The sequence below is a fragment of the Garra rufa genome, chromosome 18, assembly GCF_049309525.1.
Source record: "Garra rufa chromosome 18, GarRuf1.0, whole genome shotgun sequence".
NCBI classification, from domain to species: domain Eukaryota; kingdom Metazoa; phylum Chordata; class Actinopteri; order Cypriniformes; family Cyprinidae; genus Garra; species Garra rufa.
The window spans coordinates 30288819-30301636 of NC_133378.1; the positions used below are offsets into that span (position 1 = coordinate 30288819).

The 12818-nt window shown below is 38.3% G+C and overlaps 1 protein-coding gene across 1 annotated transcript; it reads left to right on the forward strand.

The window, feature by feature from the left end:
* The first annotated feature begins 1121 nt into the window (after positions 1-1121).
* On the forward strand, positions 1122-9799 carry slc39a5 (solute carrier family 39 member 5). Its single transcript, XM_073823342.1, has 12 exons — positions 1122-1242; positions 1707-1866; positions 2247-2458; positions 2683-2821; positions 5044-5221; positions 5328-5497; positions 5573-5692; positions 6198-6255; positions 6354-6500; positions 8142-8222; positions 8312-8502; positions 9052-9799. The coding sequence occupies exons 1-12, from the start codon at positions 1139-1141 to the stop codon at positions 9199-9201; spliced, it is 1710 nt and encodes a 569-aa protein (XP_073679443.1). The 5' UTR covers positions 1122-1138; the 3' UTR covers positions 9202-9799.
* The last annotated feature ends 3019 nt before the right edge of the window (positions 9800-12818 follow it).

Consider the following 12818-nt stretch of genomic DNA (forward strand, 5'->3'; position numbering starts at 1 on the left):
ATCTCTACATGCAACATGAACAGACACAACTGAAGTCAAAAGTTTACATACATCTTCCCTTTATGGGAAACGCTGTTCTTCAGAAAAATCTGTCAGGTCCCACAAATTTTTTATTTTATTTTATTTTTTTTTACCATCTTTGTGCATTTGAACCTTTCCAACAATGACTGTATGATTTTGAGATCCATTTTCACACTGGGGACAAATGGGAGACTCATATGCAACTATTACAGAAGGTTCAAACGCTCGCTGATGCTCAAGAAGAAAAAACTGAATTAAGAGACAGGGGTGTGAACTTTTGAACAGAATGAGGATGTGTACATTTTTCTTATTTTGCCTAAATATCAGATTTTTTTCATTTGGTATAGCCCTTCAGAAGCTACAGAAGATACTTGCATGTTTCCCAGAAGACAAAATAAATTAAATTTACCCTGATCTTCGAATTCCAAAAGTTTTCACCCCCCGTCTGTTAATGCATTGTGTTTCCTTCTGAAGGATCAGTGAGGGTTTGAACCTTCTGTAATAGTTGCATATGAGTCCCTCAGTTGTCCTCAGTGTGAAAAGATGGATCTCAAAAACATACAGCCATTGTTGGAAAGGGTTCAAATACACAAAAAATAATCTGTGGGACCTGAAGGACTTTTCTGAATAACAGCGGGCAGTTTAACTGTTTAGGACAAACAAGGGACTCATGAACAACTATCACTAAAAAAAACAAAAAAAAAAACAAAAACACAGCTGTGGATCATTCAGGTAACAAAACACAGTATTAAAAATCAAGTGTATGTAAACATCTTTTATGTGAAATATCTTATTCAGGTCAGTACTAAATAAAAAATAACATGCATTTTGTATAATCCCTCTTATTTTGGTCAAATAATTAACATTTTGCAGATTCTGCAAGGTGTATGTAAACTTTTGACTTCAACTGTACATGAAAGTTACGTGGACATGTCAAAGTAGGACTGCAACGGGCCAATACGTCAATATATTTGACAGGAGAGAGTGAGAATGCGTTGAATTTACATCACATAGTCATGAGGTAAACCAAGTTGATCAATGCCTTGCCGGTGTGTGATCTCTGATAGGCTTCAAGAGCTGCCTGCTGGTAAAACATTAACCTCCTCTTCATAAAACAATGCACCATGCCTCATGCTTAAACACTAAGATACTGAGAGGATACTGGAGATCATGTAAGAGGTTTAAGCCACTGCAGAAAATCATGGGTGGACAAACAGTCTGGTAAAGAGCTGATCAGTTAAAGCATATATTTTTTACCTTGGCCTTTTGGAGTCTTTAAATACTTTGCATGACGTTGCAATGTGCTGCTTGTAAGCCTGCGATTTAATACTCTTTCAAATGTTGGTTTTTCATAGCTATGTTTCTAGGAAATGCAATGCAAAACTCTTTTGAATACAGATATTTTGGTCATTTTGAGACATTGTTGAGATTTCTCCTAAGCTGTAGGAGAAGCATATTGGAATATTAGGATTATTTTCTTAAAAACTTGAGTAAAAGTCTCAAATTTGTATCCTTTAAACTTCATTCCATGTATAAGGAACATGTTACAGAGCTCTCACTCATGATTTGTACAGTATGGATCATAATTTATTTTTACCAGCTGTAATTGGGATTGGTTTCGAAATTTAAAATAGTGTTTTATTGACATGCTAAAGTGATTCATATTTATTGCTATTTTCCTTAAGGACGACTCTAAGCTTCAAGCTTGTGCTCTACCACTGTGTGATTTCTGTGATGATACCAACCATCCTTATATTGGCAACACACGTCCAGGTCAACAAGTCGAATGAGAGCACACAAGTCATATCTACACGGGAACGCTTAGAGGAAGCTTTGGAAGAGCAGGTACCACAATTCTGTCAAAACATAACGTTTAAGTAACCAATGACTGATTTAGTTGCTTGTCTTTGAGAGTCTACAGTGACTATTGTGATTTACGCGTCCCTACATGTCAGGTAAAGTAGATCTACCACATTCCTTGAGGGATTTTTCAAAACATAAAGAGATCAAGTGCTCTTTGCTTGAGGGTTACACTGAGTGCAAAAACCTTATCAACAATGACTCTGATGCAATCAATCAAATTTAACTAGGTTGAGTTGTAGTTTCAGTACGTATGTTGAAATTCTTGGATTGGAGTTATGGATTGCATCATGAAGACATTAACATGTGTGAACCTTGAAAATGATGTTGTTAAAATAGTCATTTGGATTTGATCTTCTCTCAAGGGTTACTATTTGCAACGCCTGTTCCTTCAGTATGGGGACAATGGGACTTTGACCTATGAGGGTCTGCAGAAGTTGCTAGGCAGTTTAGGTCTTGGGGAGGTTAGTGTCCTGGAGATCCGACATGGTGGAATGAAGCCCCAATCTCATTCCCACTCACATGAAGACCATCATCATCCTCATGAAACCACAAACTCACCTCCACTTAAAGAAAAGTAAGCTGGCTAAAGCTTTGTAATCTTCTCTACACTTTAAATTTACAATCTTCTTTACACTGACTGATTATAAAGTTAACGTTTTAAAATGTTGGCTGACCTTTTATTACTTCCACAAAACCAGAGTTAATTTTCCTTGTATTTGATCTTGTTATTGTTTATAAAGTTCCAATATAGTTATATGCTCATTCCAATGACTAATCCATTCAAATATTCCACCCTAGACCTTACACTAAATCAGTTCTCAGCGGATCTCCTGCAGAATGGGGTCACTCAGACTATTTTCCACACCCTGGACACAGACTGGAAGAAAGTGTGTCACTGCTCTCAGACCATCCGACAGAGAAACACCTTCATGGGAATGTGAGTATTTGCTCTTAAACTTCCTGTTAGAGTGATTCAAATGGACAAAGTCTACTACCGAATTCTCTTCATTATCATATGACCAAAGGTCTGTTGATATCTTGAGGTTTGCAGACAGTAAAATTCAATTCATTGTCCTTTCCTGTTCTGTGTGAGGTACACAAACTATTTTGGAGAGAGATAAACACATAAGAGGACTCTGCTGAAAAGATTGCTTTGAACTGGTTAGTTCTGGTTTACTGCGAGTTCAGCTGGTGGGCAGAGTGTGATTTAATGCTGTATATAAGCAAAACTTGGGCAGAAAAACTGGCAAAGCTGGTTGAGCTTTACTAATCTTCTGGTGATGCTGGTTAATCAGATCTTCCCATACTGTGGACGAGCATCTACATAAAAAAACATTTATGCAGTATGTAAACACACAAGTATAGAAGCCAATTTCTGGCACACAAGAAAAAACATATAACTATGAGAAAGTCATAATTATTTTATATTTAGTTGATTATAAGATAAAAAGTCAACACAAACACTAATGATGATTTGAAGTCATAAGTATGGGATAAAAAAAATCATAATTCTATATGTCAACCATTATGTCGAAATTATGACAAAATAATGTGGTAAAATGTCAATTTTGAGATAAAAAACTAATACAACAACAATAAAAAAATGTAAAATTATGAGATAAAATATATTTACGGCACAAAAAGTTAAAATTATTACAAAAAACAAATATGACAAAGTCAAATTATGATATAGACATTTTAAATTATGCTATAAAACATTGAAATTATGTTAAAATGTTAAAATGTCATATGTGACCCTGGACCACAAAACCAGTCATAAGGTTAAATTTTACAAAACTGAGATATATACATCATATGAAAGCTCAATAAATAATGTTGTTAGGATAGGACAATATTTGGCCGAGATACATCTGTTTAAAAATCTGAAATCTAAGGGTGCAAAAAAATCAAAATACTGAGAAAATCACCTTTAAAGTTGTCCAAATTAAGTTCTTAGCAATGCATATTACTAATCAAAAAATACATTTTGATATATTTACAGTAGGAATTTTACAAAAAATCTTCATGGAACATGATCTTTACTTAATTTCCTAATGATTTTTGACATAAAAGAAAAATCAATAATTTTGACCCATACTATGTATTTTTGGCTATTGCTACAAATATACCCCAGCGACTTAAGACTGGTTTTGTGGTCCAGGGTCACATATATTGTACATAAAAAGTCATATGACTTAAAAATCTGGAAATTATGAGATAAAAAAGTCATAATTATGACTTAAAAATGACTTATTACACACTGACATAATTATGAGATAAAAGGTCAAAATTACGATTTGAAGTCATAATTATAAGATAGAAAGTCATCATTCTAACATATGTCAATAATTATGATATTAAATTTATGACATAAGATAGTGAAATTGTGTTAAAATGTCAATTATGAGAAAAAAAATATGGTACAAAAAGTTGAAATAATTACAAAAAATGACTTAGTCAAATTTTGAAATTATGAGTTAAAATGTAATATATGTACATAAAATGTACATAAAAAGTCAAGTGACTTAAAATCTGAAAATTGAGATAAAAAAGTCATAATTATGACGTAAAAAAGGAAAATTCTGACATACTCATAACTATGCAAGTCATAATTATGCAATAGAAAATCTAAATTATTACATATTTAGTCAATTAAAAGATTAAAAAATCAAAATTGACAAACGTCAGTGGACACTGTCATAATTATTAGATAAAAAGTCAAAATTTCAAATTAAAGTCATAATTATGAGACTTAAAGTCTTAATTCTAACCTATGTTACATTTATGATATAAAAACACAATTATGAGATGTCGAAATTATGACATGAGATATTTAATTTGTGTTCAAATATATAAAGTATAAAAATAAATATTTATAGCACAAAAAGTTGAAATGATTATAAAAACAAAAACAAATGACCTTCTCAGTGAAATCTCTGTCCAAGCACGGATCACCATTCTGACTTCAGTATAGAGTACAGTCCGGCGTTATTATTGCAAAAAGACTATATATGTTCCTTCAAATATTGATTTGAGGATATTACATAATATCTGACAGCTGAATGCTATGGTCGACCAATTAGAATTGAGTAATCCAGAAAGCCATGTAAAAATGTTGAATCTGAATCTCATGGCACGTTTCTTATTCCCTTATTGCAGTGTCTAAATGTTACCCAGCTCTTGTGGAACTTTGGGCTGGGCCAAGCAGCCCATATCACTCCTGCCCATTTCACCTTCCTGTGCCCTGCCCTCCTGTACCAGATTGACAGTGGAGTGTGTCTGCGGCACACAGAAGACGAATCAGAAGGAAACCAAACCAGTGAGGGTTTCCTGAGAGGTGTGTGTGTGTGTGTAATAGGTTTCTGTCAAGTGTGATATCTGAATCAATTCTGTGTTTATTTTCATGATAGAGCAAAGTTTTAAAAAAAGTCATTGTATCTTAGCACTAGGATGGGCATCCTTGGCACTCTTTGTTATCAGTTTGCCTTCCCTGGTTGCTCTGGGACTGACACCCCTGCTTCAACCGTCCATCCTTCAAATATTCCTCTGCCCGATGGCTGGCATGGCAGTGGGCACATTATGTGGAGATGCCCTCCTGCACCTCCTGCCTCATGTAAGAAATACAAAATACAATATTAAGCATGATTTTAATAAAGTATGTGATATAGATGTATGTTTGTGATTTCAGGCCATCTTCAGTCAACACACTGAACATCAGGATGCTGTTTTCAAGGGTCTAGGTGTGTTGGGAGGACTTTACCTTCTATTTGCCTTTGAGAGCCTTCTGGGACTTAAACAACACTTCAAGGTAAGTTTCATCCAGTGGGACTTTAAGTATAACGTGCTGACTTAAAGGGATAGTTCACCCAAAATGAAAATTACCCCATGATTTACTCATCCTCAAGCCATCCTAGATGTATATGACTTTCTTCTTTCAAATTTATAATTTATAATGGCAGTGATTGGGTGTTGAGATTTTGAAGCCCAAAAAGTGCATCCATCCATCATAAAAAGTACTCCACATGACTCCAGGGGGTAATCTGACTCCAAAATCTCAACACCCATTCACTGCCATTATAAAGCTTGGAAGAGCCAGGATATTTTTAACATAACTCCGATTGTATTCGTCTGAAAGAAGAAAGTCATATACGCCTAGGATGGCTTGAAAGAAAGTCATTGGGTAAAAAATCATAGTGTAATTTTCATTTTTGGGTAAACTATCCTTTTAAGTGAAAATCCTTATTCTGGGGAAAGAGATGTGGAGGTAGAGGTTTTCCATTTTTTTTCTCTTGTTTGACCCCTTTTTCAAACAGAATTTAAAGAAAAGGAAACGTGATGCAGAGTCTGGAAGAGAGCTGGACGCACTGCAGGGTATGTTTATTTTCAGACATTTGAAAGTGCAAACCAGAAAGAAAATCATTGATTATTATGGAATTATTATGGATAAATTCATCTGGACTCTGTCATAGGTACTTCATCAGCCAATCAGAATGAGAGTTCAGGGCATGGCCATTCTCATGGGCAGCCCGGACCAGAGAAGATGGGCATCAGAAGCATGGCATGGATGGTGGTCATGGGAGATGGGATACATAACCTTACAGATGGACTTGCCATTGGTACATAAAAAATATTACTGATTAAAGGCGTATTAAAGGGATAGTTCACCCAAAAATGAAAATTCGGTCATTAATTACTTACCCTCATGCAGTTCTAAACTAAACCTTTGTTCATCTTCAGAACACAAATTAAGGTATTTTTGATGAAATCCGAGCACTTTCTGACCCTACATAGACAGCAATGCAACTACCATGTTCAAGGCCTAGAAAGGTAGTAATGACATTGTTAAAATAGTCCATGTGACATCAATACTTTTTGTGCTATGTGGTACTCTTGTGAATGAGTGTTGAAGAAGGAAGAGAAAGAGAAGAATTGTTGAAGTCGTTATTTTTGTTTTCTATGCACACAAAAAGTATAAATAGCTTTATAAAATTAAGGTAGAACCACTGATGTCAAATGGACTATTTTAACAATGTCCTTACTACCTTTCTGGGCCTTGAATGTGTCAGTTGCATTGCTGTCTATGCAGTCTAAAATATAAAACTGTAATTTAGTGCACTTTTGCATTCTGATTGTACTCTGACTTCTAATAAGGTGAATGGCTTTTCCTTCTTTTCACAAACGTCTGTTATGAGAGTATGTAAATTTAGTAAGCAGATTACGACAGCAACAAATGCATGCATACAACTATCCACTGTTGACAGTGTTATACTGTATTTACAACAGCGAATTCCACTCACTTAACTTTAGGGGGCTCCAAAGTCGCAAAACACACAAAACTACATACAGATGCTTTCGTTTATGAATAAAAGCATTTTTTATTCTGACACTTTATTCTTAAAGGATTTGTTGACTTCCAGAATAAAAATTTCCTGAGAATTTACTCACCCCTATGTCATCTAAAATGTTCATGTCTTTCTTTCTTGAGTCGGAAACAAATGAAGACTTTTGAGTAAAACATCCCAGGATTTTTCTCCATATAGTGGACTTCAATAGGGATCAACAGGTAAAAGGTCCAAACTGCAGTCTCAATGCAGCTTCAAAGGGCTCTAAACAATCCCAGCCAATAAAATAAGGGTCTTATCTAGCAAAACAATTGTTCATTTTCAAAAAAAAAAAAAAAATTCCAAATTTATATACTTTTAACCACAAATGCTTGTCTTGCACTAATTCGACCTCACGTTTGAGTGACGTAGGCAGAAGTACCAACCCAGTATTTACAAAGCAAATGTGCAAAGAAAGTCAAATGCCCTTAAAAACAACATTGGACAATTTTTAAGTTGGAGGACAAAATGAGATTTAAGTTGAATTTTTTTTTTTAATTGAGATGAGTTTTCGTCCTATACCCTACCTTTTTCACCCGAAGTACACAGACGAAGAACTAGAGTAACATTTTTACTCTTTTTTTTTTTGAAAATGACATATTACGCTAGATAAGACCCTTATTCCTCGGCTGGGATCATGTAGAGCCATTTGAAGCTGCATTGGAACTGCAATTCGGACCTTCAACCCATTGGGCACCATTGAAGTCCATTATATGGAGAAAAATCCTTGAATGTTTTCCTCAAAAACCTTAGTTTCTTTTCGACTGAAGAAAGAAAGACATGAACATCTTGGATGACATGTGGGTGAGTAATTTATCAGGAAATTTTTATTCTGGAAGTGAACTAATCCTTACAAGTTTCCTTGTTCTCTTTTAGGTGTTGCATTTTCTCAGAGTCTGACAGGTGGACTTAGCACTACGATTGCTGTGTTCTGCCATGAGCTTCCTCATGAGTTAGGTATGTTTGAGTCATTCCTATTATATATATGCATGTTCATTATGAATTATCAATATTGCATGTGTACATTTCTGTGCTTGTGTCTGCAGGTGATTTGGCGGTGCTGTTGGCTGCAGGTTGGCCTGTACGCAGACTGGCTGTGTTTAGCATCATCTCTGTGCTGCTGGGCTTTGTAGGAGTTTTCACAGGAACTGCACTGGGAAACCAGTGGGCGACACACTCACCTTGGATTCTCACCATCACCGCTGGGGTCTTCCTTTATGTAGCGCTCGCTGACATGGTAATAATCTTGATTGCCAAAATACAGTAATGTTAATTTGACTGCTTCATTTGAATTTTGAAAGCGAATATGTGACCCTGGACCACAAAACCAGACTTTAGTAGCATGGGTATATTTGTAGAAATAGCCAAAAGTACATTGTATGGGTCAAAACTATCAATGTTTCTTTTATGCTAAAATCATGGGATATTGAGTAAAGATCATGTTTCATTATGATATTTTGTACATTTCCTTCCATAAATGTATCAAAACTTAATTTTTGATTAGTAATGTGCATTGCTATGAACTTCATTTGGACAAATATAAAGGTGATTTACCCAGTATTTTTTTGCACCCTCAGATTCCAGATTTTCAAATATTGTCCTATCCTAACAAACCGTACATCAATGGAAAGCTTATTTATTCAGCGGATGATGATGATTTATACATCTCAATTTAAAGAAATTTACCCTCATGGTTTTGTGGCCCAGGATCACATGTAATCCATATTCATATTTGTATTGAATACAACATCTTTATATAACTTAAAAGTTGTGACTGTTTTTCTAGATGGCTGAAATGCTTCACGGAGATGCTGGATCGCTCAACCCTCTGAAGCGTTTCCTCCTGCAGAGTCTTGGCCTGCTGATAGGGGGCGCCATCATGCTTTGCATCGCTCTCTTTGAGGACCATATTGCTGTTAGCCTGGGAGAAGTCTAAGGTTATGCAGACTATCCAAATGAGTTCCTCAGGACATCACACCAGAATTTCCATCCAACCAGCAGCAGTATTATGTACATATCTCATCCCATAATGAACTACTGTGTGGATATTCTGAAGAAAGTGCACTGGATGGATTGCTATGAAAAGAGATACAGTGGGAGGAACTCATTTATACGCATCCTCAGGCAACTTTTCAACCCAAGATAAGTTTTAGAATTTTATGTGGGAAAAATACTTATTACAGAATGATGACATCTACAGAAAATTCCAGGGCTCAACTATAAATGGTCTGAAGATGGTGTTTCGAGCCTGATGTAACCATCACTGTGTTATCAGCATGTCTTTCATGTATCATATGAATGTCTTGCAATTTAAAACACTGCTTTAAAAAAAAACAATCTTTACAATATCCATAATGTCATTGTTTCCAACAAATTATGATTTATAGCCATCGTAAAGTTATGGATTATAGTTATAATTTATTATTCCTTACAGTTTTATTATTTTTAAATCTGAATAATTTCAAGCAATTATTGCAAAATAACACTTTACAAAGTAAAAAAAAGGTCTAAATAAAAACCTAATGTTTAATGAAAAGTATATCTCTTCTTGACAGTCATATTAATATAGAAGCTTTTTTCAGCCACAGAATAAAAAGTAAAGATAATAAAAATTAAAGACTTTTTTCTTTATATTTATAGCAATAGCCAAAAATACATTGTATGGGTCAAAATGATTGATTTTTCTTTCATGCCGAAAATCATTAGGATATTAAGTATAGATTATGTTCCTTTGAGATATTTTGTAAATTTCCTATCATAAATATATCAAAACTTAATTTATGATTAGTGATATGCATTGCTACGAACTTCATTTGGACAACTTTAAAGGTGATTTTCTCAATATTTAGATTTTTTTGCACCCTCAGATTTCAGATTTTCAAATAGTCTCGGGCCAAATATCGTCCTATTTTAACAAACTATACATCAATGAAAACGTACTCGGTTACTAACGTAACCTCGGTTCTCTCTAGAGAGGGAACGAGTACTGCGTAAGAAGTATCTTACGCTAGGGGAAAATCCTTTTCTGCGAGATATTGAAGCCAAAAATTATCCTTAATTTTGAAATAATGTAAAGCGCGTTGCAGCAGCATACAGACATAGGCGAAACAGCTTGCGCGCCTATTGGCTGCTCTGCGGCAACTGCAGCAGCCTATTAGAGCGAGGCCTGACGCGACGCCAGATCCAATGGGGGCATTTCGCGCCCTTTGCGTCGCTTCGCGCCCTTTTCGTAGCTTCCCGCCTAAAAGGGCGTGGTCTAGACCTATAAATATCGCTCATAGGCAGCTATTATCTGGTTTTTCATCATCAAAGCAACCAGAGCGTGCGCATGCACGGCAAGATACGCAGTACTCGTTCCCTCTCTAGAGAGAACCGAGGTTACGTTAGTAACCGAGTACGTTCTCTTACAAGAGGGAACGAGTACTGCGTAAGAAGTATCTTACGCTAGGGGACCCAGTGTAAAACGCCGTGCATGCTGAGATCTGACACCAAAGACCCAAGGGCGAAAGCCCAGGGTTCATACAGTTCATAATCACCTATGGAACTCACAGGGAGTCCGGGGAAGAGGGAGGGGCAATGCCGCACTCTTCCACATAGTGCAGCGTCACTCAGATGCTAAGTAAACGTACATACAGGGCGGGGTTACGGCCTGAGCTGACGTAAGAATAAGGGTCTTCACACAGTTTGCTCAGACACATCTTGTGCTATCACTTTCACTGTCGACCCTAGAGCTGTGCTCAGTAGACGCAGCATTCCGAGCTGATAACATCAGGTCAGACAACACTGAACATCTAGACTGACAGCAATCTGGCCTGTAAGGCGGGAACCTCCAGGTTGTAAAACCTTATAAATGTAGACGGAGAGGCCCAGCCCGCCGCCGTACAAATATCTTGCAAGGCAATCCCACTCGACCACGCCCACGATGAGGCCACGCCCCTCGTGGAATGTGCTCTGACACCTAGCGGGCACTGCATGCCCTTGGAAGCATATGCCAACGCAATAGCATCAACTATCCATCTGGATAAGCTCTGTTTCGACGCGGCCAGTCCCTTGGGACGCCCGTAAAACGAAACAAAAAGCTGCTCTGTCTGTCTAAAAGCAGACAAGCGAGACACGTAAGCTCGTAATGCCCTGACTGGGCATAGGAGGCTCGCGTCCGTTTCCTCATCATTGACCGGTAGGGCTGACAGCGCGATGACCTGTGCCCTAAACGGTGTGTTGAGTGATTTTGGAACGTAACCATGTTTGTGTTTGAGTATGACTTTAGAGTCATTAGGTCCAAATTCCATGCACGTCGCGCTCACAGAGAGTGCGTGCAAATCCCCTATGCGCTTCACTGAAGCGAGAGCCAGCAGAAACACGGTCTTAAGAGACAGGTATTTCAAATCAATAGTCTGCGGAGGCTCGAATGGTCCACCTTTCATGGCCTCTAGTACCACAGAAAGGTCCCATACGGGGACTGTGGGAGGTCTGGGGGGATTTAGTCTTCTAGCTCCCCTCAGGAAGCGAATAACTAAATCGTTCCTTCCTATTGACTGACCTAGCGTTGTGCTCGAGAACGCTGTTATGGCCGCCACATAGACTTTGAGCGTGGACGGGGTTCTGCCCTTGTCCAGCAGCTCTTGTAGAAAGGAAAGCACCTCCATCACACCACAGTCAGTGGGTGACGAGCCGCGAGCTGCGCACCAGCCCGAAAACACTGACCATTTTGAGGAATAGAGCCGTCTCGTAGACGGGGCTCTAGCCTGCGTGATCGTGTTTAATAGTCCTTTAGGGAGTTCATCATATATTCGCTGGTGGCCCAGACATGAAGGGACCACAGCTCTGGGTGAGGATGCCAAATCGAGCCGCTGGCCTGAGAGAGAAGGACTCTCCTCACTGGTATCGGCCACGGGACAGTGCTCGTCAGCTGCATCAGCGCTGGGAACCAGGGCTGGTTTTCCCAAAACGGCGTTATCAGCAGTATTGAACATCCTTTTTCGCTGACCCTCTCTATCACCTGAGGTAGGAGAGAGACGGGGGGAAAAGCATAGAGATGACGGCGGGGCCATTCGTGGGCCAGCGCGTCTCTGCTTTTTGAGTAAAATTCCAGACAGTGAGCGTTGTTCGGAGACGCAAACAGGTCTACTTCCGCTCTGCCGAATTTCTTCCACAGTAGTTGTACTGTCTGTGGGTGTAGAGACCATTCGCCTGCTGGAACATTGTTCCTGGACAGTCTGTCTGGCCCTATGTTTAGAAGCCCCGGCACATGCGCTGCTTTCAGCGAGCGCAGGTTGCGCTGAGCCCATACCAGGCGGCGTTCTGCAAGTCTGTATAGGTTTTTGGACCTGAGACCGCCCTGGCGATTTATATAGGAAACCACTGACATGTTGTCCGAGCGGACTAATACATGGTTTCCTTTTATTTGGGGACAGAAGCGCATCAGCGCGTTCTGTACTGCCAACATTTCGAGGCAGTTGATATGCAGGAGCTTTTCCCGTTCTGACCACTGGCCAAAAGACGGTCTGCCCTCGAGCAGAGCCCCCCATCCCGAGGTGGACGCGTCCGTAGACA

What these genes read in the sequence shown, in the direction of transcription:
- slc39a5 (XM_073823342.1), top strand. Translation starts at nt 1,139, where the DNA reads ATGCACCATGCCTCATGCTTAAACACTAAGATACTGAGAGGATACTGG. An exon ending in TCACCTCCACTTAAAGAAAA is followed by an intron (nt 2,459 to 2,682) that starts GTAAGCTGGCTA and finishes ATTCCACCCTAG; the next exon opens with ACCTTACACTAAATCAGTTC. An exon ending in AGAAACACCTTCATGGGAAT is followed by an intron (nt 2,822 to 5,043) that starts GTGAGTATTTGC and finishes CCCTTATTGCAG; the next exon opens with TGTCTAAATGTTACCCAGCT.